Source organism: Hermetia illucens, chromosome 1 (assembly GCF_905115235.1).
Source record: "Hermetia illucens chromosome 1, iHerIll2.2.curated.20191125, whole genome shotgun sequence".
NCBI classification, from domain to species: domain Eukaryota; kingdom Metazoa; phylum Arthropoda; class Insecta; order Diptera; family Stratiomyidae; genus Hermetia; species Hermetia illucens.
Window position 1 is genome coordinate 54,619,114 of NC_051849.1, and position 26,876 is coordinate 54,645,989.

General features: G+C 42.4%; 2 protein-coding genes across 4 annotated transcripts in view; one reads left to right on the forward strand and one right to left on the reverse strand.

Annotated features, from left to right (window-relative positions):
• The first annotated feature begins 8,926 nt into the window (after positions 1-8,926).
• Positions 8,927-10,378, forward strand: LOC119647236 (mediator of RNA polymerase II transcription subunit 15-like). Of its 2 annotated transcripts, none has more exons than XM_038048097.1 (6): positions 8,927-9,078; positions 9,142-9,306; positions 9,364-9,518; positions 9,578-9,693; positions 9,777-9,997; positions 10,061-10,378. In XM_038048097.1, exons 1-6 carry the CDS (start codon positions 9,009-9,011, stop codon positions 10,282-10,284), a joined length of 951 nt encoding a protein of 316 aa, XP_037904025.1. In that variant the 5' UTR covers positions 8,927-9,008; the 3' UTR covers positions 10,285-10,378. The 2 variants fall into 2 exon arrangements, with proteins under 2 accessions (XP_037904025.1, XP_037904026.1); XM_038048098.1 differs by having other exon boundaries at positions 9,364-9,470.
• Positions 10,379-19,263: 8,885 nt separating this feature from the next.
• Positions 19,264-26,876, reverse strand: part of LOC119650788 (zinc finger SWIM domain-containing protein 4-like) — a 60,392-nt gene continuing 52,779 nt past the window's right edge. The window contains exon 17 of one of the 2 annotated variants that reach the window (XM_038053920.1): positions 19,264-20,996. In XM_038053920.1, coding sequence (XP_037909848.1) covers positions 20,810-20,996 — 187 coding nt within the window. In that variant the 3' untranslated portion in view covers positions 19,264-20,809. The remainder of the gene's footprint in view (positions 20,997-26,876) is intronic. The other variant, XM_038053912.1, reaches the window with a different exon arrangement.

Consider the following 26,876-nt stretch of genomic DNA (forward strand, 5'->3'; position numbering starts at 1 on the left):
CATTATTTGTTTAATTATTTAAAAATTTTGCTTATTCAGATTTCAGATTTTTATTGAGCAAAGAAAAAAAAGTACAAGCAAAAATACAGGACAAAAATTGAATCATCCGGTTTGAGGCGGAGTCAAGATCGCAGTGCCTTCTGCGCTGTTTCTATAGCACTTCGGTGTGTGCGAATCCATGTAACTAAGCACCCAGCAACAAACAACCAATGCATCCATACATAAATATATAGGAAATTGAAAAAGTGGCATTGCGATATTATTCGGATCGCCGCACACTGGGGCCTTTTCTTCGGAAATACCGCTCAAAACCTCAATTTTAATTTCACGTTATTTTGAATTTATTATATGACTGAAACAAACAATGTGAACAATTGTTTACTTTCATCATTTTTAGTCCCTGTCATTTCCCGCTGGTGTTAGACTTAATTATTACATATATACGAAGGTCCAAATAAATTAAATGTGAAGGGAAAAGTGAAATCTCTTTGCGCAAAAGTTTGTGCCTCGTTTTTGCAATTAAAACTAATGTGGATAAGCTGCAATAGACATAAGGACGGATTTTTTCAAACAGAAAAGAGATGGCTAGAAGGGTCCTGAGTACTTCAAACCAACCGACATTCAAGAGATGGTTACGGTCGGCCGCTATTAGAGTTCCAAGCAACGTACGACGAAACGTACAAAAATAGCAGTTTTGCATGCTTGAAGTCACCCGGGTGTTTTTATTCTACGCAAATGCAATTGATAGAAAATTTGAAGGAGACGCGGTGAAGAAAGAAACCGGAATACCCTACATTTGCTCAAAAACACGCAAGAGAAAGTCAACATATTTGCCAGTAACTGATGTCCTGTCTATGATAATTGACGCTGAATTGTCAAAGAAACAATATAACGTAATCTGAAGTTATGTGAAGCAAATGTTCCCGCCTTACAAACTTGTCCACAAAGAAAAATTAAAATGTTACCCAGAAAATATTTCATTAAAAGAAAGTGAAGCTGAGGTACTATTACAATCAACTTTAGACTATACTGCCTGTCGGTTACTGTCAACTCAAAAAGATGTCATAGGAAGTTTAGATCCATCGGATTCCCTAACCCTAATTTCAAAGTGGGGTTTCGATGGTAGTTCCAGTCACATGCAGTAGAAACAAAAATTCATATCAGAACTTGACGATGATAACTTCGTGTTCATAACATCTCTTGTTCCATTACGGCTAGAATCGGCAATTAATAAAAATATTGTAGCCTGGAATAATCCTCGGCCATCGTCTTCTCGTTATTGTATCTATCTATTTATGCGGTACCACATCTAAAGATTTTAACAACTTACAGCAAATGTTATCCAGAAGTGTCGATGATGGCTTCTTGTCGTTTGGTATTTGTGTGTTACACTCATGGATAAGAACATTTGATTTTTACTGCAACTAGCGTATAAATTACCGATCAAGCTTGTAGTGACCGCGGCTTCGCGACGGGAGCGGAATCTCATTCGCCTCTTTCTGAATTAATTTGCTCAAAATAATGCATTTCATAATGTGCAATTACCCTAATGTTCGCCGCAGATTGTACATTATTGAATGCATTCGGGCGAATTAATCTTGATAGAGGCGAATGATTTGCCGTAGGCGCATGTGCATGGCAACCTAGCGGCGAAGCGGGAAGCGATTCTAGGGTGGGAAGAGGCGACAGGTCGAAGGCCGAGGAGTTTTTTTGACTTGTGGTGGGTGGATTGGAGTGTAGGATTTAGAGGAGAAATTTTGGAGATTAAGGCAGAGGAAGAACTGGAGCCGCGCATATCGGGACTCTTAAGGGGATCTTTTTGGACATCGACAGAGACAGGAGAGTACGTTGGAGCAGAGGAAGTTGGCTGTTAAAGGCGCCGATGGAATATTATCCCAGCGGACGTGCCACGTAAACCGAAAAGGACTCAAGTGATTGGTTCAACACCAATGCTCTTATCGTTCGCGACTTGACTTCGGTCATTGTGGACAATTGTGATTATTATAAATCTTATGAACTCGTGAGTATTAATTGCCGCAGAAGTGCTAAAATCCAAAAGAAAGGATTAACCTCGTCGTCTCTCTGGTGTTTCAATTTTGGATATTGTCCTTGCTCAAAGGTTCATTTCGGATCTATGTAAAGTTGGTGTGAATACCGTTGTTATTCCGGTGATCGATGGACATTCTGGAGTTACAATTGTTCCGGTGAAAAGTGTCATTTTCGCAGCACGATCTTTAAAATTCCCGCGCGCAGCATATGTAGAAGCGACCGAACTCTAAAAGGTTTTCTTTTTTTATTTAAAAAACCAAAAAAAAAACAAATGAAATAGTAAAGTGTAAAATTCTATTTTGTAAATTTACCTTGTAATGTTCTGAATGTTTTCTTTTTAGCGCAGAATCAGCATCAACTAGTTACACGCCACACCGAGCTCGGAGTGTTTGCATGCGTAAGTTTTTAAAATTTCTTTTGATTGGAGTTCATTTTTCTTCTAGTTTTTTTTTATTATTTTTCTACTTTCTTTGATTTTAATTAATTTTTTTTCTTTCCATTAATATAATAATATATAAAATATCAAATTATTATTTACAATTTTTCTTTTATTTTTATGTGTTTTTTTTTTGGAGTAAGTAATATATCATGAATTTTGAATAATTTTTGATTGATTTGAGGACATCCTCCCTCTCTCTTTCTTCTTGATCCCGCAAAACCTGCAAGGGACATCCTCTAAATGACGAAACGGCCTGAGGATGTCAAGGAAGGGAGGGAACCTCAGGGGCCGCGCCTCAATCAGGATCTGAGGCAGAGGAGGCAGTAATCGGGATTGTGATCCGTCGTGGATTCCCCGCCCCCCCCCCCCCCCCCCTCGACGCGGCACTCGGGTCCGGAGATTTACGGCTCCACGAGCGCGGTCGATCCGTTTATTTTTATTTTGCCATTTTAGCTCGCGTTCTGGTTATTATTCGTTAGGCCGTCGCGAATTCCTTGTGTTATCTATTTTGAAATCCGGTACGGACCCACGCATCGGTATAGACACATTGATTTTGTATTAATGACACGTGAGGGATCAAAGAGCTGAAAGGACCTCCTCCCATATTCCCGAGCCTGGCTAGCATAGAGGCGTACAAGAACGTGTCGACCGAGCACTTTTATGGAGCTTCAATCTTTGCGGGCGGACCTTTACGGTCAATTTCGCCAACTTTTTAGGTTTCTGAGATAGCTCTGCCTTCTAGGTTATTATCGGTCACTTAGGATAATCGTCTGATCCTATTTCCCATAGTTTCATTACAAACTTTGGCAAATCACAAACGAACCCAAAAAAAATCTTCAAGAAAAATTTAGGAAAAAAATGTCGATAATAGGAACGTAGCCAGGAAGTTTTTTCAAAATTTTAAAGAATCCGGAACTATTTTTGGAGTTGATAAGGAACTTATTAAACTTATTAGACGATTTTACATGATTCTACATACAACTGCAAGTGGTTTCGATAAAATAAAGAAAAATTCAAAATTTATTGTTTAGAGGCGGCCAATTATACATACGATTATATCCATGGAACTAGATGAGTTCGACTGTGCATGAGATTTTAATTCACGGCCCAGAAATTATTTCGCACGCATTGTTACCAATCGGACAGCTTAGCGAGGAAGCAAGCATAAGGTGCCCGAAAGAAAGATTTTAAGACTAGGGAACATTTTAGTCGAAATTTTTCAAGGCTTCACAATATTACAGACACTTTTAATAGACTCTCAATTTCTTCTGATGGCTTGATTACTAACCTACGAAAACTATCAACTCGAAAGAGAAAATCACTCCATAGGGAGCTTTGTGATATGTTAACGGTGGAATTGGATAATTCAGCTTCAACGTCATTACAAGACCTTCAAATCACGGATTCTGATGATTTCGCCGATTCAAAATTTATCACTGGCTCTAAAATGAATGAAGTGCAAAAAATATACGGTTTTTTTATTGTGGCCATTTTTTATTGAAATGATCCTTATCTTAATATTTTACTTTACTTACTGTTCTTAACTCAAGCAAGCTTTGAACACATATATTATGCGAAATTACGTCTTTTTATAGTTTATCCATGCTTTTATCCCATTATTCATTATTTACAATAAGATTTTAATACGAAAAAAGTGGTTTTGAAGTTTTTAGCACGAGCGCCTGTAAAGGCTCTCTCTGAATAGCCTCGCCCACCGGACGCCATATTTTTTGTCCCCCAAAACTTCAGGGTTTACCTAGGCAGTTTAATTTCCTGTCTATAGTTTTCTTGGATACAAAATAGAATATACTTGAGAGCGCAAGCGTGACTAAAAAAGTATGTAACCCCTTACCTAAGAAAGTATCTGGCGTAACCGGTGACACGACATATAAAAGAAATGTAGGGAATGTATACCTTTTACTCAATTTATTCATTTATTTATTTAAACCAAACAAGGCATATACTGCATTTATAATATATTTGCAATAAATTATAATAATATAAATATAACTCCGCCGTAGCCGGTCCCAAACCTGGTTGTGAAAGGAGAAGGGATGGATAGCTTCATTCTGAATGGCTGTACGCCACCGCAGCTTCTCAGGGGGTAGGTGAGGAAAGTGCAGGAACTTTGAAGTCTTGCAGATCACTCACTGAGGCAGCTATCACCACACCTGGCAGCTACGCAAATCCATCTAATGAGAAGAAGGAGAAATTTGAGGGCGGGAGCCGTCTGACTTGGTGACTGGGTCGGGCTCTCTTAATGGACAGCACGGCGTCGAAACCGCTAGTCGTGGGGCGGTTCGACGTCTAGGCGCCAAGACGACGAACCTCTTCATCATCCGCTCCTACTACGAAATAACGGCGGGGGCGGGTACATCATCTTACCGCCCCTTGTTCCACCAGAGATTCGTCGATCGGTTTCCGCAATTCGTGCACGTGACCGCAGCGAATCGCAGACCAGTACCGCTTTATAACTCGCAGCGATACAATCCCGGCCAACATCAGGGAGCGTACTCGACTTGAGGTAATCGCGGAAACTAGTGATCGAGAGTCGATAGGAGCAGAGGCGGCGGCATCAGTACATCAGTACAGTTGCCGCACTGCAGGCAACAGTTCCAGTACTCACCCAAGCACTCTTCTCCACCGACTAGCTGAGGTTCGGGACGAATTCCAAAGAGCGTGTATAGAATTCTCGGAAATGGATCCTTTGCATAAACTAGGTATTCCCAGGTTCTGTGCATCTCCGGCAACTCCGGGCGGGACTCACTAAGGCGAGACATTGCTAGGCTGACCTCAGCTCTGGCAATGCCAGTTGACGGGTGAAAAATAAAGTGCAGAGTGTTTACTGGAACTATGCCATCCCCAGTAAAATACACGTAGTTGAAATGTTGGACACACTAAAGCAGAAACTTTCTGTCATATGCAGTCGGTTACGACGGTATGGTGAATAAATCAGGTCATGAGTCCGGAGGAATTTCCACCCTTCCTCGCTGCGGGAATTATCTACCTTATCCCTAAGAAGGACACGTTGCAGGACCCTGCAGACGCAAGACCGTACTTGCTTACCAACACTTTAAAATTGCATAACGTCCATCATTGGTGGAAGGGTCAAGCGTACCTGGAGACCAATAACATTCTGTCCGAAGAGCAGAAGAGCTGCCGAGTTGGGTCAAGTGGTTGCAAAGAGCTGCTTATTATCGACTCGGTAGTTGTAGGACCAACAACTTGAGGCCAAAGAAACCTCTTGCTATATCGATTACGCCAAGGCTTTTGACAGCGTTCCGCATACCTCGCTAATCGATATCCTACATCTGTATCGCATTGATCCGAAACTAATAAAGTTTTTGGCATACCACCTTATCAGTACGTAGATCTGAGGGTGCTAATACCTCAGAGCCCATCCATATACGGAGGGGCATCTTCCAGGGGGATTCGTTGAGTCTCCTTTAGTTTTGTATGGCACTGAAACCCCTTGCATGGCTACTGAATGATGCTACATCGACAAGTCGACTCGCTGCACGCTTTTTTTTTTACAGCCAAGAACAGACAGACCTGCCTGCCTTAATACAGCTTCACTATCGCTACAGATTGAGATACGCTTGCCCTTCAACCGCTCGTCAATCACCCAGGTTACTTACTTTTAAAAGGGAGAAGCCTATAGTGGTGAATCCATCAACATACTGCACAAAAGTGGCGTCACTTTCATTGTTAGGTAGCGATCAATACCCACTTCAGCACACAGCAATCTCTGCGTTAGCATAGCGTAGATCCACTTAATTAAAGTTTCATTAATACCATGGTCTCTGGCGGCATCATAGAGCTTTTGGAAGAGCGCACGCAATACTCACGAACACCCCCATCGCGTGCTCAGCTTTTAGAGTTACGTCCTCTATCTTTTAAACCAAAGAGTTACGAGTTGACTCATAAGATTTTCCATGCTGGTAACCACGTTGGTTTTCATTTAGTGGGTGCGACCTTAGCATGATTTGTCTAAAGTTCTTTGGATTTGAATAGTCATTATTCCACTACCTTCACCTTCTGTCAAGAGGAGGCACGTATGTAGCCCAGAGCAAGATATCCTCGAAAAATATTTCTTAGAAAGTGCCATAAATGCTGTATTCCCTCCTTAAGCATCGGTGGATAGATGTCATCCATGCCAGGTGCTTTGAATTATTGAAAGGATAGTATAGCAGCTCTCGCCTTGTTGTTGGTAACAAACACTCTCGCCGTGTTCCAATTCCTCTTGCAACATTTTCGTTTTGAAGGGTTTGCAAAAATCGCCAATTCCCTCCCTCCTACTTCTGCCACCTTTTCTCCCGAATGGTGTTTTTGATTAATCAACACTTTATTTCATATTTGGTTACGGATTAATTTACATTTCCTGTTATATCAGGAATGTTTGAAATGAAATTGACGGCCTTTAACTAATTAACTATATTTTGAGTTAAATACAATTGAAACAATAAATTGCAGAACAACTCTCCGGAAATTCCGATTCCTCTTTTCTCGTCCTTGTGGCTTCGAATTTCGAATGTTGTTAGCCTCGCTACGCCACAGTGTATTTCCAAGAGAATCTGGATAGACTCAACTCTGGAGTTCGTGAAAGTTCTATCTGAGAGTCGTCGAACTTGGCCCACTCATCCTTATTAAAGACTCTGCTCAGCCTGGAAGTCTCCCTTTCACCTTCCCGTTTCTTACTTTATGTTCTAAAGTAGTCGCGTTGCGCAAGTTTTATAAAAGGCTTATATATTCACGCTGTAAGTTTCGGAGGCTTAACCAGTCTTCATTCTTGCTGCCTTTGCAAGCACGACTTGGAAGTTGTCTGGTTGATTTCCTAGCTCTTTGTGAGTCTCCGTTCCGTCATTGAACCATTTTACAGCTTCCGCCTGGGCATATAGAACAAGCCTCTTTAAAGTACTCTAAAAGTGTGCGATTCAGAGTTTGCAATTAATCTTCTATCGCCACAGGAGCCCTTAGTCGCCTAGAGAGCTTCATTTCGTTGCCAAGAAATTCATTGAACTTTGTCCAATCCGTTTTCCTATGATTCCGTCTTTGTATTACAGACTATTCGCCTGCAATAGTTAAACTAAATTCTAAGTAACGGTGATCTTCATATATTATAACATTCGCCAGTCTCTAATCAACTCTAACAACTTTGAAGTGCAGATTGTATTTACTTCACTTCTTCTTGGATCCACGAACGTAGGGGAGCACTCTATGTTCGCGGTCCCAGTCTGGACTGAACTGATAAAATCAAACAGCTTTTCTACTCTAGGATTGCCTTTACTACTACCCAAACAAATATGGTGAGCGTTCGCATCACAAACTATTAAGAATTCAAGGTCCTTTTAATTCTGCATAAACTACCAGAACCCTTAGTTCTTGCGTCGGCGGTGGACATAAAGAGTCATAGGATAAGTAAGCAGAAGCAACTATGCCGTTTCTCCTCTTGCTATCAACCTGGTATCACAAATTGACCGCAACAATGTCACCGACAGGTCGAATATAGTCAGGTTTCAAGTTCTTCTCATTAAGAGAGTTGCTGTACTATCCTCTCTGGCTGACCGCGCCGTAGGCACCGGGTGAGGTTTTTCACTGAAGTAGAGAGCCTGCCTTTCGCAGATTTCTCCGTGGAACTTGCTAAAGCCTCCAAAAACCGTGCCTCAGCCACAACCTGATTTCTCAAAGTCGAGGGTGGATTCGAAGTCTGGGAGTTTTTATCACTTAGAAAGTTACAATCCATTGCTTCCATCTTCATGCATTTTGGACATCATCCCCACCCCTAATGTAGTGGTAAACCACCGCAGGCTCCCCCCACCACGACAAGGTGGTGTCCAAGCGCGGGGTTGGACTAATATCTATTTTAGGTGGATATTTTATGAAGCAAAGTGTTATGCTGCATCAAGATAAAATCCTAGAGGAATTTGAAGTTCAAAGTAGAGCCGACTAGGATCGCATCAAACAGTTTGTATCTGGGAAGGTAGCGTTGTTTCTGTCGATGGAGACATTGATCTTGACGTTGCTCAGCTCATTAACAACGCTAAATCCGTCTTCACTGTTTTGTCCAAAATTTATGTATGCAACTATCTCAGCGTCAAATTGAGACTGTTCTGCGTCAGTATTCTCTCCAAACCTCAAGCTGTTATAAACGCTCTTTAGTTATCTGGCACAGAACAGTGATGGAAGAATGAAAACTTGTCGGAAAATCGTGGAGGGAGCTGAAGCAGCATTGCCAGGGACCGACACGAAAGTGTGAAGACGTTGTTAACGCCCTGTACCAACATACGTTAAGATTATTAAATTTGAAGGATATTCCCCTTTTCTGAATAATTACCAAATGCAAAACAACAAATGTGGCGTGGTTTGAAACTCCAGTATAGTAAAGCAGCAACAACCACCGCTTAGCATACAATCCCTAATGAATTTTAACCAAGTTGGCAATCAGGTTGCGTTGTGTCCGAAACTACCGGTATAATCAACCACCCGTTAATTTGGGTCAGCAGCATTAAAAACGTTTCAGATGATACTAAGCGTTAGTATCAATATTGAGTCCACGATATCAAGCGGGATGGCGAGTAATCAGAGAACAGGTAACTGATTATTCCTCGTACATTCACAATCTATTGCTAAAAAGTAACATTTAATTTCTGTAGCGCTTCAGCAATCTCCGAAAACTCCATTAAGAACTCCTGGGCAGGTAACCGGGTCGAATTCATCCAATGCCCAAGAACATCAACTGTGCCAAGAAAAGTACAAGCAGCTTGCAAAGTACATAGAACCGTTAAAACTCCTGATCACGCATATCCAAGATGACGAGAGTACGATGAAATAATTAAAATTTTAATTTAATTTCTAAGTTGAGGATCATTTTCCAGACACTGAACGAGTTGATACAATGATGAAATTACTAACGATATTGTGTTGTCGCCATCCTCGCGTCACTCTTTCGACGCTCCTTAGATGTGAACAGGCTTTAGCAAGGGTAGACTTCGAATCTTACATTCAATCAAGCAATCAGCTTGCAGCACTCGTAAAAATACACTTCGCAGGAGTAGAAATGGAAATTATTGAATAATTTGTCTCTTTCAGAGTAGCCATCCATTGATCGAAGCCTTGCGTACTACGTTACGAAATCCCGATAGGAATCAAATTTTACAGCGTACCTTCCAACCTTGCGTAGAAGATTTATTTGGGACTGACATACAGTGAGTGTCTCAAAGCAGCAATGAGCTCAGATTGAAAAAACTATTCCCAAAATTGAACTACTAAAATATTCATCAATTTCTAGATGCCTACCTCCAGTTAAACCTCAGAGAATGGAGCAAGAAGACAATTCGTTCCTTGAAATTCCACATGTACTGCAGGGCGAGATCGCTCGTTTGGACCAGAAGTTTACAGTTTCGTTGGACTCTGTTTCACAAATCGCTGTTAGCAAGAGAATAAACCTAATATGTCGCTTGAATGACAAACTTTTGCCATGCGTACCTCCAATAGGCGTCACTATACCGGGTACGTATTTCCAGACTTCCTAGTGAAAGCTATCCTTTGACGGTATTTTCTTCATTTTCACAGAAAAGTATCCAACGAAATCGCCGATCCTTTCAATTCCAAAACAGGAGTACTCGGCCACGCCTTTCCTACGTGCTGTGCAGGCTGCGTTCGCGGCGCGTGCTCGTAAATCTCCGGAATTCCATTCGCTAACGCACGTGCTCAATAACTGGGAAATAGCTATTCGTCAAGCCTGTTCACCAAATTCGGTTGCCCCAAATAGAGTTTCAACTTTGTTGGGCATCTAGACGAGTAAAGCAAGTTAATGGCTGTGATGTGCTAATGTTGTCGAAGTGGGGAGGTACCAACAGCGGAAAATTAATAAATTAGTTTCTATTACAATTATAGCCTTATTTGTAACTCTCCATATGAAGTTATAGGATGGACGAATCCTCTTTCATATCTTAATAATGTTGTCAGGGGATGCGCACTTCGTCCTAAAAGAACTATTCTGCCCCTTTAATGTTTATAAAATACCTATAAACTATTGTATGTCGTTTATGGCGCTAACCGACCACTTCGTTATGTTCCCTACTTCCAAGAGTTTTAACCTACTATCCGGTATTAAGTATACTTTCAGGTGCTTGACAATTGCACAAATGCCAGACACAGTTCCAAAACATGTGCTCATCACTCTCTCAACAGAATCTACAGACAGTGTCCGTAAATATCCTTAGCTCCCCCAAGTGATAGTTTAGCCTGCAGATACCAGTGAATATTCCCACAACGATCCGGAAGCTCTTATGTTTAAAGAATCTTTGAACACTCAGGTTCGAATTGCGCCATGCTATTAACGTAGCATGCTGGTCCCAAGCCCAGGTAAAAGAGGAGCGTTTTTTTGGGTAGGGTAGGTGAATGCATTTACGCACACAGTGTTGGACTCCCGGTTCGGTACGTCGTCGGACTACCAATTAAACACCTCCCCATCGTCAGAGAGCTAGCCTGGAACCGTTTGTCACATTACTTCGGGCTAGTCCCCGAACTCTCCCGCCTTGCGGAGCCTTCAAATCAGGGAATTCCTTTCACTAACGGGAGGAGAGAGGAGGAAGGGAACTTTCAGTTCAAGGAACCCCCTACAATCCGGCTCCTCCACCGGTCGAGTTCTATCTTCCTAGCAACGAGAAGGGCCCGAACGTAATGGGCAACACGGCTCCACCTGTCAGCAGTCCTCAGCATCTCTTCGACAATGTTGTCTGGAGAGAGATCCCCTGTGTTTAAATAGAGCTGCTGACGAACCCCATCCCACTTTCCACAAGAAAAAAAAGTGTGGTGGGCGTCGTCCACAACTCCATTGCAAAACACACAATTCGGAGGTCGCCCCTTTCCAATCTTGTGCCGTTCTTCGCGAGCAACCACCTACTTTGGCTCATCTCCGTTGCGCTTGTATATGGCTTGACGCTCCTTAGCAAGAAAGGCAACGGGGATCACTCCCGCGATCACCATCACGGTCGGTTCAGAGACAGTGCGATACGTAGACGCCACTCGCAAAGCTCCCCGTCTATGTACTTGCGCGAGGCGTTTACGATATACCTCCTTGTTAAGAGCGTCAGCCCATACCTCTCCGCCGTAGAACAGGACAGACTGCGTTGAACTCATCAGGAGACGTCGCCTGCTAGACGTAGGACCCCCAATGTTTGCCATTAGCCTATTTAACGCCGAAACTGAAGTTGCAGCCTTGGTCGCTGCTGCTATGATTTGCTCAAAAAAGGTCTTTGAGTCAAGAGACAACCCGAGGTACTTTACTGCTGATTTTGACTCGATTATCGACTCGCCGAACGATATGGGACGCAGGGTTGGAATTCTCTTTTTAGTCAGGATGACTATTTCGGTTTTTCCATTGCAAGGTTGAAACTATGAGTATCCATCCGCTTACCCGTCGCATCAATATGCCAAATCTGCTTTGGGCTTGTTCGACAGTGCGTCCAGCAACAAGTGCTGCGATATCATCTGCATAGCCGACGAGGCGCGACTCTTCTGGCATGTCGAGTTCAAGTAGAATGTCATAGGTAGCGTTCCAGAGGTCCAGCCCTAGGATGGATTTCTATGCTACCCCCGACGTGACCTCGATCCTCCTTTGACCCTCTAGTCTTTCATAAAGCGGTTCGTCAGATAGTCGCTCAATATCCGTAAGAGATAATTTGGCACGTTGAAAGTATTGTCTAGTGTGCCTAGAATGTCTTTCCATCTTACAAAGGAGGAGGGTTGGTACTATCCTCAGTAATACAAAAATTAAATGCTGTGATCAGGGAAAGAGCTAAATAAAATATAGTTGGAGTTATTCCACTATGCTAAATGCCACCCGATCTATCTTGGTGACAGGTCCCGCGACAGGCCAACCAGGAAAATGCATTCAGTGTCACTAAAAATAAAATTATCGTGTTGAGTCATAAGCCTCGGAAAAATGTTAGCACGTTCACTTCTGCCGACGCGGCAGGTCGAGCCCCGGTCATGTCGGGAAATAGTTAAGAGTTCTTGACGCATAAACGGCGTCAGGACATAAGTAAGTTAGTCCGAACAAAACAAATGCGTGTCCGCACGCTAAATGTTGGCACCTTAACTGAAAAAACCGAGGAACTTGCAAGAGCCCTTCAGGAAGGGCGCACTGATATCTGCACTCTGCAAGAAACCCGATGGTCTGGTGCCAACAGCTGCGACATTGAACGCGAACGCGGTAAAAATGACTATAAAATTCTCTATTTTGGTACCCCACACAGTCAATACGGTGCTGCCATTGCCATCTCAGAGGGTTTCCGGGATGCCATTAAAAAACTCGAACGATTTGATGATAGGCCGATGAAGCTCACCATGGGGTGTAATGGGGAAAGGAATTTGAAGCATGCAATGAAGGAGCGTATAATGGATTTTGCGGACACACATGACCTTGTACTTATGAATACATGGTTCATCAAACGATCGCTTCATCTTCCTATATTTTATAGTGGGAATCGTAAAACGCAAATCGACTATATTCTCTCTCTCGCCAACATTTTACCACCGTCACTGATTGCAAACCCGTTCGCTATGAGACCATCGCACCTCAACATCGGCCGTTGATCGCTGAATCAAGCCACCGATAAAACAGCGTGAGGAACGAACTGGCCCGCCGCGCATTAAATGGTGGCGATTTCGTGAGAAAAAAGAAGAAATGATCTCACTAACGCGATTACCAACCATCGTGGAACTAAATTAAAGACACGATTTACAAAGCGGCTGCTGCAACCCTCGGGGCTACCAAGGTAAGCAGTACATCAACCGAGATACTTGGCTTTTAGAATGACGATGTTAAAATGAAGGTAAGTGAAAAGAAACGCCCATACCACAAATTTCTCAACGATAAAACGCTCGGCAATTGGCAAGTTTATAAGAATGTCAAATGGAAAGCAAAGGAAGCAATCGCTGCCACCGGAGCGGTCCATTACAAAAATCTTTACGATAAACTAGGCGCTCGGCATGGCGAAAGAGATCTATATCGACTTGCCAAAAGCCGGCACGAGCGCACGCAGGATATCGAACACTTCTATTGCGTTAATGACAGGAACGATACTTTGCTCATCGACCGTTGAGCCGCGACGTATAGATAGCGAGAATCTTTCGAGCAGATTTAAACTGAAGAATTTGCTCATCCTCCACTTCCACAATCATTGCCGACATTTGGAGCAGTTCCGCTTGTCAGCACACTTGGAGTCAGGGAAGCAATAAAACGAATGAAATCGGGGAAAGCAACAGGACCTGACGACATCGCATCTGAGGTCTTGAAAGCGAAGAGCTGAGACCCAACATTGTGGCTCAGTGAATTCTTTAATCGAGTTATTCGGGAAGGTAGAACATCATCTGACTGGTAAGAAAGTACCATTGTTCCAATATGGAAAAAGAAAGGTAGTCCAATAGAATGTTCAAATTACCGTCTAATTCGGTTACTTTTCCATACCATGAAGATTTTTGAGCGTATTCTTGACAAGCATATTCGCGAAATCGTTGAAATAACCGTGAATCAAGCCGGGTTTGTCAAGAACTGCGGAACTACTGACACAATACGCGCTGCGCGGTTACTCATGAAGAAACACCGTGAGAAGCATCGCTCCCTCGAATTCATATGGTATGCTCTGCGATAACACTTAGGCACAATCATTGTCAGCGGCAGTGACCTGCCCAGAACTGAACGATTTAAAAATCTCGGGTCAATGCTATCAGCCAATGGAGAACTGCACTATGAAATTGCTTCACGCCCATCAGGTGCGACCCCAGGTGGCGGATAGGGGCATCCTTATTGATGTGTAAATATGTGTTCATGCACTTTTCTTTTCTAACTGTGCATAGGCTAGTTTTTGCTCATCCCTAATGCGTAGACCAAAATGGCTATAGGAAGGACACCCACAAAATAAAACCAAGATGGCCGAATTCAGAAGGAGTAAAGTTACGGTGCAGGGGCTTGGAACCCCAGTACCGGTGGCTTTTGGGAGTCAGCAAGCGGGTTCCCGGCCGTCGATGTCCTTCCTTCCTTCGTCGGTGGTGGACAACTTGGCCACCGTGGCATCTAATACTACAAGTGTTTTAGATTTGAAGAAGGAGCTGTTCAAACGAAACACAGCTCTATCAAGAACACCAATTGCAAAGGCAAAGGTTGATGGGCTAAAAGGAAATAGCTGGCCAAAAAAGGCGGTTTCAGGAGAAGCTCATCAATTTTACGATCTCCTCCAATACCAAAGCCGGCAAAAGAGAAAGCTCATGGGAGCTCAGAAATTGAAAAAGGTGAAGGAGTCAGTAAAAGGAGTAATATGACCAAGACTCACCGAGAACAAAGCCCTGACCCAGAAGAACTACCTTTTATGCAACTTGGGACTAAAATAGTTGAGCTGTCCGAATTCATCATAGTCAAGCACAACGTGCATGAAGCCATTAAGAACATGGTGAGAGCCTGTTTTACAATAAGTCCTAAGGAAAAGCCGGACATCCCAGCCCCAACAGTGTCACAAGCGATCCAATTGACACCAAGCACAAGATTATCGATCAAGAGAGTGCGAGACAAAGAAGAGGAAGCTTTGGGGAATTAACAGGCACCAAAAAGGAAAAACAGAGTCTTGAGCAGTCCAGCTAAAAGTTCAGAAGGGCCCAAAGTGCCCAAGGTAGGAATTTCGGCTAGCGAAGCGAAACCGAAGGAAAATAAGAGCGATGGTTGGGATAAGGTCGTGAACAAAAAAAAAAGGAACAAGAAACCAGAGGTGCGCATTCACCCAGAGGTAATTGTACTCTACAGCAGAAGACATCTAACATATGCGGAAATACTGAAGAAGGTGAAATCTTACCCCGACCTAAAAGACCTAGGCGGAATTGTCAGCAAAATCCGGAGGACCCAGAAGGGGGTCACATGTTTGAGCTGAAAAAATCCAGCGTGGGGAGAACTGATGGCTTTCGTAACCAAGTTATAAACTCACTTGGGGAGAATGTCGCGGTTCGTTCCCAAAAACATGAGACCTATATCCAGTGCAAGGATTTGGATGAGGTAACATCCAGAGAAGAGATCTGCCCTGAATTGGAGCAACAATTCAAGTTGGAGGAATTCAGCTAAGTATCTATCGTGAGCCTAAGAAAAGCTTACGGCGGTACTAAAACGGCCACAATACGACTGCCAATGGAGTCAGCGCGGAAGTTGTTGGGGGAAGGTTCGAATTGGAAGGGTTGTTTGGCGACTAAGGGAGCAGATCTCTTTAAATGTTTGGACACTTCGCGAAGGCGTGCACTAGCGGCATCGATTGATCCGATCGATGTCGAAGGTGTGGGGAGAAAGGACATATTGCCAAGGAGTGCAATAGGAAGGAAAGGAGAGACGGGATAACCGGCATATTGCTAGAAGTGGTAAGTGCCCGGAATTTAGGATGGCGTTAATTGCAGTGAAAAAATGAGGTTAATACAAATAAACCACAATCATCGCAGGGCCACACAAGATTTACTTGCGCAGACCACTTACGAATCTGCGATGGAGGCTGCTATCATTAGTGAACCGTACAAAAATCTCTACAGTAGTGTATGGGTCACAGATTCAACTGGTGGAGCGTCGATATGGCCGTGCGGTAATCAATCCATACAATATAGCATGCGTCAGACAGCTAGTGGCTTTGTGTGGGCAAAAATAAGCGGTATATTCGTATACAGCTGCTGCGCCGCACCGAGCCTCACAGTGCCTGAGTTTGATGACCTGTTAGACGATCTTGTTCAGGACGCAAGGAGATGAGGTCCAAAGGTGATAGCCGGTGACATCAATGCGTGGGCTATCGAGTGGGGCAGCAAAGGGAGTAACACAAGGGGGCGGTGCTTATTAGAAGCATTTGCCCAGTTGGATGTAGTTCTGGCCAACGAAGGCGATGTAAACACTTATCGGAAAGGGGGAACTGGTTCAATTGTAGATCTGCCTTTTGTCAGTCCTGCGGTAGCACGTGACATGTCCAGGCAAGTTAGTGAGAACTTCACGTACAGCGACCACCAAGCAATCACTTTTAAACTAAGGGTAGAGCCACAAGGCAGGAGACCCGCACCCCGGAAGCCGAAATCCAAAAGAACACCAAGATGGTCTGCAAAAGCGATGGATGAGCAAACATTCATGGAAGTGTGGCTAGACCTGCCTAGTAAAGCAGCCACCTCTACGGATAGAGCTCCCCATGTTACACAAAGCATCTCTAAAGCATGTGACGCTTCGATGCCTAGGAGATGCTCATTCCCCACTAGAAGACCCAATTATTGGTGGAATAGTGAACATCCCCGCCTTCGAACAGCTCAGAGGGCAATAGGTAGGATCGACCAGGGGCAAAAGGAGCAAAAGGAGCCCGCAAGAACCTCAAGCTCGCTATCCGGCGAAGTAAGAGGGAATGTTTTAAGGAATTCTGTTTGGAAGCGGACATAAATCCGTGGAGTAGCCGTCAAATGTAGACCAGATATGTTTGCGGAGCTGTCCGAAACGTGCATGTCTGAGGGTATCTTTCCTGCACCATGGAAGCGGCAGAAGCTGGCGCTGCTGCCTAAGGCTGGCAAACCTTCAGGGGAGCCGTCCTCCTATAAACCCATATGTCTTCTAGACACTATGGGGAAAATGTTGGAGCGGACTATTTATAACAGATTACTCCCAGTCGTCGAGAACCAAGGGGGTTTTTCAGATAGGCAGTATGGGTCCCGTAAAGCTAGGTCAACCATTGATGCCATCAAAATTCACGGAAGGGGTTGTATCAGCAAATTTATGTGGTGGTGACCCTGGATGTGAGGAATGCATTCAACTCGGCCAATTGGAACCTTATACGAAAGTCTCTGGCGACCATTAGTATTCCCACCTACCTCGCCGCTATTATCGACAGCTACTTGAATGAGCGAACACTCTGGTATAATACCGATGATGGCTCTGTACTGGGGCCACTACTATGGAACATCATGTATAATGATGTACTTAACTTTCCGGTTCCGGAGGAGGCCACGGTGGTGGGTTAAGCTGATGATATAGCATCTCGAGAATGTTGAGTTGTAGTCAAGCGAAACAATAAGTGTTGTTAAGGCTTGGTTAGAGAGTGCTGGACTGGCACTTGCGGAGGAAAAGACGGAAGCGGTCCTCATCACTAAGCGCCGGAAAAGAAATTACGCCTGCATTAGAATCGGGAATCGTATTATCACTTCCAAGCCGGCCATCAAATACTTGGGGGTGGTGATAGACGGAAAACTGAATTTTAAAAAGCATCCACTACTAGTATGGCTTTTCAAGGATGACGCCGAACGTAGGTGGACCGCGGCATACTTGCAGGCACAGCCAAGGTGATAAGTTCTATCATGCCGTATGCAGTCCCAGTTTGAGGAAAAGCGCTGCAGGTTTTAGGCAATACACACAAACTGAGTACGGTTTACAGAAGAACAGCCTTAAGGGTGTGTTCTGCCTTCAGGAGCGTCTCAAACGATGCAGCGTTCGTCATCTCGGGGATGATGCCGATTGACATCCTGACAACCGAAATGATGAACATTTATAACACCAGGTCCATCTTTCTCTTATTGCAGGTGAAAAAAGCCGAAAGGGAGAGATCCATAAGCAGATGGCAACAGCGATGGGACTAGTCAGAAAAGGGTCGCTGGACTTACAGGTTGATCCCTTCCATCGGGGAATGGCTGGAGAGAAAGCATGGGGAGATCAATTATAATCTCATCGGCTATGGAGGATACCGTCAATACCTGTACAGGTTTAAATTGGACACCTCGCTTAATTGTCCAAACTGCGACGGGGTCCCAGAGGACCCAGCGTTGGTTGGGTAGTTGGGGTTGGTTTTAGTGGGTAAAAATCCCACATTGTGGCGTGCCCAGGAGAGAGTCTTTTGAAGATTTCCACTTCCTTAAAAAAAAAAGACAGACAGACACCGTCTCGATTCTAATAAGGTTTTGTTTCACACAAAACCTTAAAAAGAATCAAACTTACTAAATTTGTGTTTGGCTGCCATCAGTGCTGTTGGTGTACTTCAAGGGTGGTGTCAGGTCCTGTTTGGACTGTTAGCTTGCTGGACCCCCAAAAAAACAAAAGCAACAAGTTCCCAATTATGTATGTTGACTCTGGGAAAAGTATATACAACCAAAAAGAATTTTCCAGTGTGCTGGTTAATTTCTTTTTCAAATTATTATTGATTGGGCTGTATTTAAGCCTTATAAGGTATCTACTTTTTGCAGACAGAAGAAATATGCTCAGAAGCTCGAAGTTCATTCAAAATCCTAATTAAAGAAATAGTCGCCTCGAAATTAGACGTATGGTAATCGAAAAGTTTTTCTCAAATCCTACTGGGAGGCATCCTTGGAACGGGCGAGGTTTTTGAAGTAGATGTCGTTATACAAATTACTCAATCGACTCAAGCGACTGAACTTTGGTTTGGTAATTTGTGTATCCTTTAGTAGTTGAACCCTCTGATGCTGATGCTCTACTTTGATTTCATAGTTGACAAAAGTAACGGTAACTTTCAGTGCAACGACAGTGGCGGTAGCTGGATAGCTGGACATTACTATAGAAGTTTATGTCACATCATTGGGTTTGTGTCTGTAAGGTTGAGTTCTTCCCGTGAATAAAACTAATCGTCTAAATAAGATCTCGGCTACTTTCCCATAGAAATTATTTGCGAAGTTATTTCGTTTGTTGTGTCTCCAGAGTAACATTGTTTTCCTGCATACAAATACCCTTAATGTTGAACGGAATGTTTTCAAGTGAATGAAATACAAAGATATTCTTTCAATGCGTCTGTTTTATTTCTGCTTATTATGGTTATTGCAAATGCAAATCAGAAATAAAATTAAATAAACGTTTGATATTATTTTTATGCATTTACTTCATTTATATTGGTAAGTCCTGAGAATATAATACACAATAATGTTAAACTTGGTTGCTTTTATTATTGTTGTTTGTGCGAAAGCATTTTCAATTTTTTCTTTGTTTCTTTATATATTTTTGATTACGCCATTTAACATAATTGTTATTTTCCATTTTCGTTTTTTTATTCTATTAGTGTTGCTATAATTTATTTGTAATTTTATCATATGAATATGTCCTGCAACTTGTTTTAGGTATTTAGTTGTTATTTTGTTCATTTCTAAATCCTTACTTACTAGAATTCATATGCTAGATCTAACGTATTAACCTTAGAATGAAATTAAAGTTTAATTCAGCACTAACACTATAATAATAAAACACTAAATCATTGATGATGATCACCAAAAAAAGTCAAAATACTGGCACAATATCCGTTCTATTGTTTTTCATGTCACATGTTGCGTGTTTTTTGTTGTGGATAACGGAAATATATTTAGTTTTCCTGCGTGAAAAAAACCTGAATGTCCTTGAATAAATATTTTCTTAGTGTTTGCGGGCAGTTTAAAGATAATAATTAAACTAAACTGGTGGTATAAGCTTCGCTATTTGTCTAGTGTTTCGTCTTTCGAATGAACAACAAAACTCAAATCACTAATCCCAATGTCCAACTGGGATAATCGAAAAAATAAGAGAGTCCAAATAAAATTTGATTAAATCACGTAAAAGTAATGATAAACCAAAAAAATTCATATTAAACTCAGTATACTTGGATACGGTCAAAAAAATTGACGTAATTGTTTTTTAAAACGAAAAATAAAATGTATAACATTTAACAACTTAACTAAATGAGAAAATGAAACGTAATCACCTTTAATTGTTTCGAAGCAATTGCGCCATTACAATCGAGAATTTCTTCTAGTCCGCAGCAGCAGTAATTATTATAATAGTCTTATACACGGTGATGGATTAATGCAATGACTTGGAGACGTGCGTCTGAGCATCAACTTCAATACCTTAAAATTCATCTAGTTTAACTATATATTCTTCGTCTAGCAATGATGCGGATTTGCTTCTTTTTGTTTTAACCCTTCAATCAAATAACAACTAAATAAATTGAATTGTAATTAAAAACAATGAATTGAATTTTGTATCTAATCACGGACAAGTAAATACAAAATAAAATTCGGGAAAACAAATCTATAATTCGAATAAATTTACTACGTTTGGCTTTGTATTCTCTCTTCTTTTCACTTTCGCTCTACACCTAAATAAGTTTGATGGGAATGTATAAATCTATGCTTACGACAATCGTAGTGAACATAAAAATATTGGAGAGTAAAATATAATAATAAATAGAGGATAAACATAAACGATCAATATCAGTATCAAAAAAGAAATAGCAATCAAAACTATTCCTATATTCTTTTTGTTTTTTTTTTTTTTAATATTTAAGGTAGATCTGCTTATATAAATTGAAATCTTTGGCGCACTTGTCGAACTAACTTCTTCTTGCCCTTATAAGCGACAGTGATATTCTCTATAAGTCTTGAAAAGTGTGTAGGACCATCTCGAGCCAAGATAAACGTATCTCGGGCTTTGCTTAGAAAATCAATAAAATCACCGTAGTGACGGGGTGAAATATGCGATAATCTGGAAAAGAAGGCGAGGAATTAATATTGGAAACCGAAACATTTTTGAAACTTAAACTAGAAAAATAATCATGGAAGAAACGATCTGAAAGCACCAGGGGCGATGGGAAGTGAGTCCTAGGGGGTTTTAAGTGAGTACCTGTCTCGTGGACTTAATCCCACGGTCTCCTTAAGACGGGTGACTTTGTGACCACACTCAAAGCCCCGCTGTGACAAGCAACAACGGTAGCAGTCTATACCGAGTGCATGGTTCAGCATTCATACTGCATACATGCAAGACCTACCAAAATCTCTACCGAACTAAGGAGTACGGCACCCGTGTTGAAACGCAACACCACACTGAGACCCGAAGGTCTCTGTTCGCTTGAACGCAACCACAACCCCCATGAAGCTCCCACTAGGAGGCCAACCGCAAACACCCGAGCTGAACGCACATACAACAAGAATTCTCCAGAAGTATGTGAGTCCAGGGGCTATCCCGGTTCCCATGGTACCAGGATATCCCTGGTAAGGTTTCGTGACTATTGCCACTTCAGATGAGTCCCCGTGCAGACTCGGGTCTCATTGCCCTAATTAGGCCTTTGGAGCATTCGTCTACTGCATCACGGCCGGCAACCCAATGCGTCTCTCGATGCCACCACTATGGAGGTTTTGCTCAGCCACTTGGTTTTGGTTCAGCTGACAGGGTTACCGCCCCGTTTTCCTTCCCGCCACCTCTGAGCAGCAGGGGCGATGGGAAAACAAAGATTTGCGAATAAGAAATTGACCCACTGTAACTGATTGAGTTGGGATTAAATACTCCTAAGCCCAGCCAAATGATTAGTTCTAATTTCTACTGCCAGTAACTAAAAAGACTGAGCAAAACAATGAAGGAAGGCCAACCAACAGTGCCAAAATCTTGAGATATCATCTTCCAGGACACATTTTCGATGATTGAACCAAAAATAAGGGAACTGGGCTGGAAAATTTTTATAAAGCTATTGTGCCGTGTGACATTGCAGATCATCTATTATGCCAATCTCTCTATTCACACTACTAGTAAAAACAATGAATTTAGAAAGTAACTGTGAGAAGTAATTGTCGGATTTTCTGTGGCCAGAAACCACAGAACTTTTATGCAGATGAACTCATGGCTTTGTCCACACGATATGGAAAGGTCATAGATCATTTTCCGACAAGTTGTTGCAGCTTTTATCTTTTGAATTTGAATGCGCATACCTTAGCTAGAGCAAAACTTACATACTCACGCGCCATAGGACATATTTCACTGAGATGCACTCCAACTCCTGCCAGAACTTCCTCCTAATCAACTCATCCACGGGTAAACGGTCTATGCGCCGACCATGTTCTTTGTTTGATGTATCTTGAGGATACATCGCAGGCAAATGCAAGTGTTAACGAAGGCTTGGAGGTTTGGAGTAACCATAAGGATCACTTTCTATGTGCTGCTCCCATATATGTAATACAGTGAAACTTCTCCTAACGGGCACCTCCATTTACCGGACCTCTTTTAATACCGGACAATATCTATTGCAACGGCCCAGAGATAATTTGTTTAACACAACAGTTCCTCTATTTAGCGAACCTTCTGAATAACGGACGTGGACACTAATAACCATCGGAATTATATCACGCATTTTTAGCTCTCAATAAAGGACAGCAGGAGTCGAGTTTTCTCATTTTTTCGGAAGTACATAATCGTTAATTGGAATCTCGGAAAATCCCTCATCTGGGACTCTTTACCTTTTTTATGAACTACATCCTGTTTCGTTTCTGTGGAAATAATATTGTTTCTTTGAGTTTATACTTTCTCAAGCCCAGTCCAGTTCTGTTCTTTTTAAATATCACTTAATGATGGTTTTTTTTATTATATTCCCCACGTATGTTCCACCCTCCCTTTTATTACATCGTATATGTGACACCTCCATTTAACGGACGCCTCCGAATAACGGACAAAATGACGTGCTCCTAGGGTGTCTGGTTAATAGAGATTTCAATGTAATAATAGTTGGCGCGATAATTCCATTGAATCAGGGCCTTGAAGTGTGTGAGAGCACTTCATTCAAGACCGCAACGGTACATTAAGGGACTATGGTATACTGTAGGAGACAATGTCGTCAGCATTGCGCTCGGTCGTGATTATTACCCTGATTGACTTCAGATACTCATCACACCTAGGACGACTGGTATCCAATATCCAGTCATGATACAAGTCCCCATGTCATTAGTGAGATTTCAACCACGGCTTCCCGCTACGACGCCTAGCACTCTAACCACTGATCCATGCGGGCGGCTACTCCATATAGCAACACAGAAGCATTAGCGCACAACAGATTGAGAGCCTTGGTTTTATTGATGTTTATCTTCAATCCCACTCTGTTTGCCTCCCTTTTAAATTCAAAGCCGGCTAATCAAAGTCCATGACTCATTGAAAGAGAAGCAAATAGATGTCATCAGCATATTCGAGGTGTTTGAAGAAAAATATCATATTCCATTAAACTCCTCCACGTCCTGCGAACAATGTAGCATGAAGAATGCCACCGAATTACCTGTTCACGTCGTTGAAAGCTTTCTAGAAATCGATGAAGAGCAGGTGAAGCTTAGATCTAAACTCCGCGCACTCAATCCAGGAAGATCCAGAGCAGAAACCGTCCTGTTCTCTGTTGATCAAACTTTCGAGATGTTCTTTGATGCATTTCAGGATTATTTTAGTCATCACCTTTGCGGGAGGTGCCCTTTTTGGAATCTCAACGACCATCCTCTTCCTCCATTCTTTGGGAAAGATCTCAGATTTCCAAGATTTCCATACGAGTGAAAGAAGCAGATTTGAAGAAATCGCAGGAGCAGCGATGTATAGCTCTACGCGAAGAGCAGCAAGCTCAGCGACTCTACTATGTTTGAGTGGATTGATGGCCGAGATGATTTCTCTTCTATTGGGAGGAGCAGTCCACGACGTAAAAATGGAATACGAGGTTAGACAATTAAGTAATGAGACTGATTTTATCGCCGTGCTTGTGGTAAACCTGCAACCTTCAAATTCCCTTCCCCTTCCCGGGCATCCTTCCCCTCTCCATTGATATAACTTGTTTAGTTCGCCTGCTGTGTCGTGTTGAGTAAACGTGTGTTACTCGCCACGAAAATTGAGAAACGAAATCTAGAGCAATGCGTCGCGATAAAATTTTGCGCCAGATTAAGCGAAACAGCTTCGGAAACGTGCGCTAAAATTGTAAAACTGCATGGTGATAGTGCTCTTAGTCGTGCTCAGGTTTTTCGATGGTTTAAGGAGGGGCGTGAAAGCGTGGAAGACGAGGCGCGGAGTGAGAAACCAGTCGAGGTGCGGACTGACTAATCCGTGAAGATCGGTGTTTAGCAATTCGAATGTTGGCCTCGAAACTGGGTATGAACTGTGAAACAGTCAGACAAATTTTGACAGGTGATTTCGGGATGAAAAAGTTGCGTGCGGAGATGGTTCCAAAGAACCTTTCTGAGGAGCAAAAGCAGCATCGAATGACGGTCGCAGAAGACTGTTTGGAACAAGTGAAAAACGATCCCCCGCTGCTTGATCGAGTTATTACAGGCGATGGGAGCTGGTTTTTCCAATACGACCCGGAAATCAAACGCCAAAGCTCAGAATGGTTGTCTCCGCACGACTCCCGCCCGAAAAAATCAAGTCTACTATCGCCAAGTACTTGAAGCATTTCGAAAACGAGTCAACAGGGTGCCCCCGCTCGTAACTGGATCCTTCATCACGACAACGCGCCGTGCGTAACGAGTGTACTCGCAGACATCCCAATCGAAGCGTCCCAGAAATGTTAGGAAGAGTGGAAAACGCGCTGGAATCGCTGTATAGATGCCCAAGAGGACTATTTTGAAGGGGATGACAGAGTTCTAAAATAATTTTTAAATATACGGTTTTCATGGAATCAGTCTCATTACTTAATTGTCAAACTTCGTATCTGGAGTTTCTTACTCAGATAGTCTTAGACCGTCTACCGGTTGTTGCGCCGTTGATGTTGTGGTTTTCAATTTTTAAACTAAAATTGACATACCTTACCTCAAACGAAACTTTATTAATCGAAATAAAAAATTTTCCCGTGAAGATTCAGGAAGCTGTGGAAAATGAGACCAACCCCAGGTTACCAAAGTTACCATTATCTTCCTCTTGTGCAATTTCAGCTACCATGGAGCTTCGCAGGCGTTCAGCCATGGAGCCGGTAGTCGCAAATTATCCACTTTTCATTACAAGTCACAATGCGATCAAAAATGGATTGTTCCTAATGCACAAGGTGAGAGAAGCCACAATTGCAAAACTGATTTTTTAACGATTATTTGGTGTGGTATCTATTTATAAAGGTCGTTTCGTTGTTCAGAGTGTCGTATAGGTTAAGCCTCATTCAGAAGCAGCCTCCCGAACTTCAACATATGGTTTGACGTTGATTAATGCCCCCTAAACAATTGGGGGCATTAATCAACACATTTGAAATTACAATAAAATAACCAAGATCGCAAGAATTCTCATAGCAATGCCTCCTGTTCTTTCATCCACGCAGCCTCTTTATTATTGCACTTTTTCACCTTTATTTGTTCAATGAGGCTGTGCTTCAGCTTCACTTGCGGTCGGTGCAATGGTTGAGGGGGTAGAGCGAACCTCTCGAGGAGAGGAGAGGAGGAGGAGGTGGAGCGGAGGAGGAGGAGACGGAGCGAAGTTCTCGAAGGGGCGGGAGGAAGAAGAACTTTAACTTCTCGTTGCTCCAGGTTTGAATCCCGCCCGTCATGAATGTGTTGTGTTCGTTCTTGTGCTTGTATCCACTGTCAGAAACTTATCACTTGCACCATAAGGGATGTTCCGTGTGTCTAATGATAGTAAAACTCTCATTGAAAAAAAAAAATTTCAAGAAAAAATAACAACAACAATGATTAGACTATGTGAATGCCCTATACTCCACAAAGGAGGGGACAGTAAACAAGCAACACTTATAATCATATACAAGATGAACAGAAAACTCAACGACGACTGAAATCCGAACCCAAGGCAAAGGGATTGAGCGACTACTGCTTCCCTTCGATCATCGCAACAATCTAATAAAATAAAACAAATCGAGTCCACTCGAAAAATATTAAGCGAATTTTTCCACAACCTAATATATGACGTGTCCGTGTGGCTTAGCTGTAAATGTCAGATATCAGTCGACTCAGTTGTGAATCACGGACGAGCGCAATGCTGACCATATTGCCTCCTATAGTATAACGTTACGGTTTTGAAGTGATTTAACCGCTTCAAGACTCACTCTTAGGCTTGTTTCACACTAAAGGTTTCTATTTAGTTGAATCACAACCGAAAGCCAACCGACCTGAGTGAAATCCTTTCAGACGTACACAGTCCCTATTCGGTAAACGGCTCATTTCACACAAATCAAACTCGACAGCTTTTAACAACTTATCATTAAAATCCACTCGTTGTGAGCTGAAAACCTAAAGTGAATCATGCGTGTGGGAGAGCCTTGATTGTTCTTCGTTCCCTATACACAAATTCGAACGGTATTAAAAGATGATAAAATCTAATGATGTGGTGGAAACACTTTTTACGTTTTCCATTAGGTACCGAATAGAAACCGAAAAACCGTTTCACACTTGTCAGCAGTGAAAGTGAACCTAAATTGAACTGAACCGATTGGAAGTGTGAAACGAGCCTTAGGTCCGAACAAAATGTAAAAATACATGCAAAACAGTCTTGCTACGAATAACAGTTGTTTGATGGATACTTGATTACCCTACAATGAAGAAGACGAGTCCAAAAAGGAGCACAATTGCAATGGCAGCATCTCGACGCTAACGAATTAGGAAGACAAAGAGTTCCTCTAAGAATACAATTGCTCCTGCT

Excerpts from the sequence above, each read along its gene's own strand:
- LOC119647236 (XM_038048097.1), top strand. The coding sequence starts at position 9,009 with ATGATACTAAGCGTTAGTATCAATATTGAGTCCACGATATCAAGCGGG. Across the intron at positions 9,079-9,141 it reads GGCGAGTAATCAGAGAACAG|CGCTTCAGCAATCTCCGAAA; the intron begins GTAACTGATTAT and ends TAATTTCTGTAG. Across the intron at positions 9,519-9,577 it reads GCAATCAGCTTGCAGCACTC|AGTAGCCATCCATTGATCGA; the intron begins GTAAAAATACAC and ends TGTCTCTTTCAG.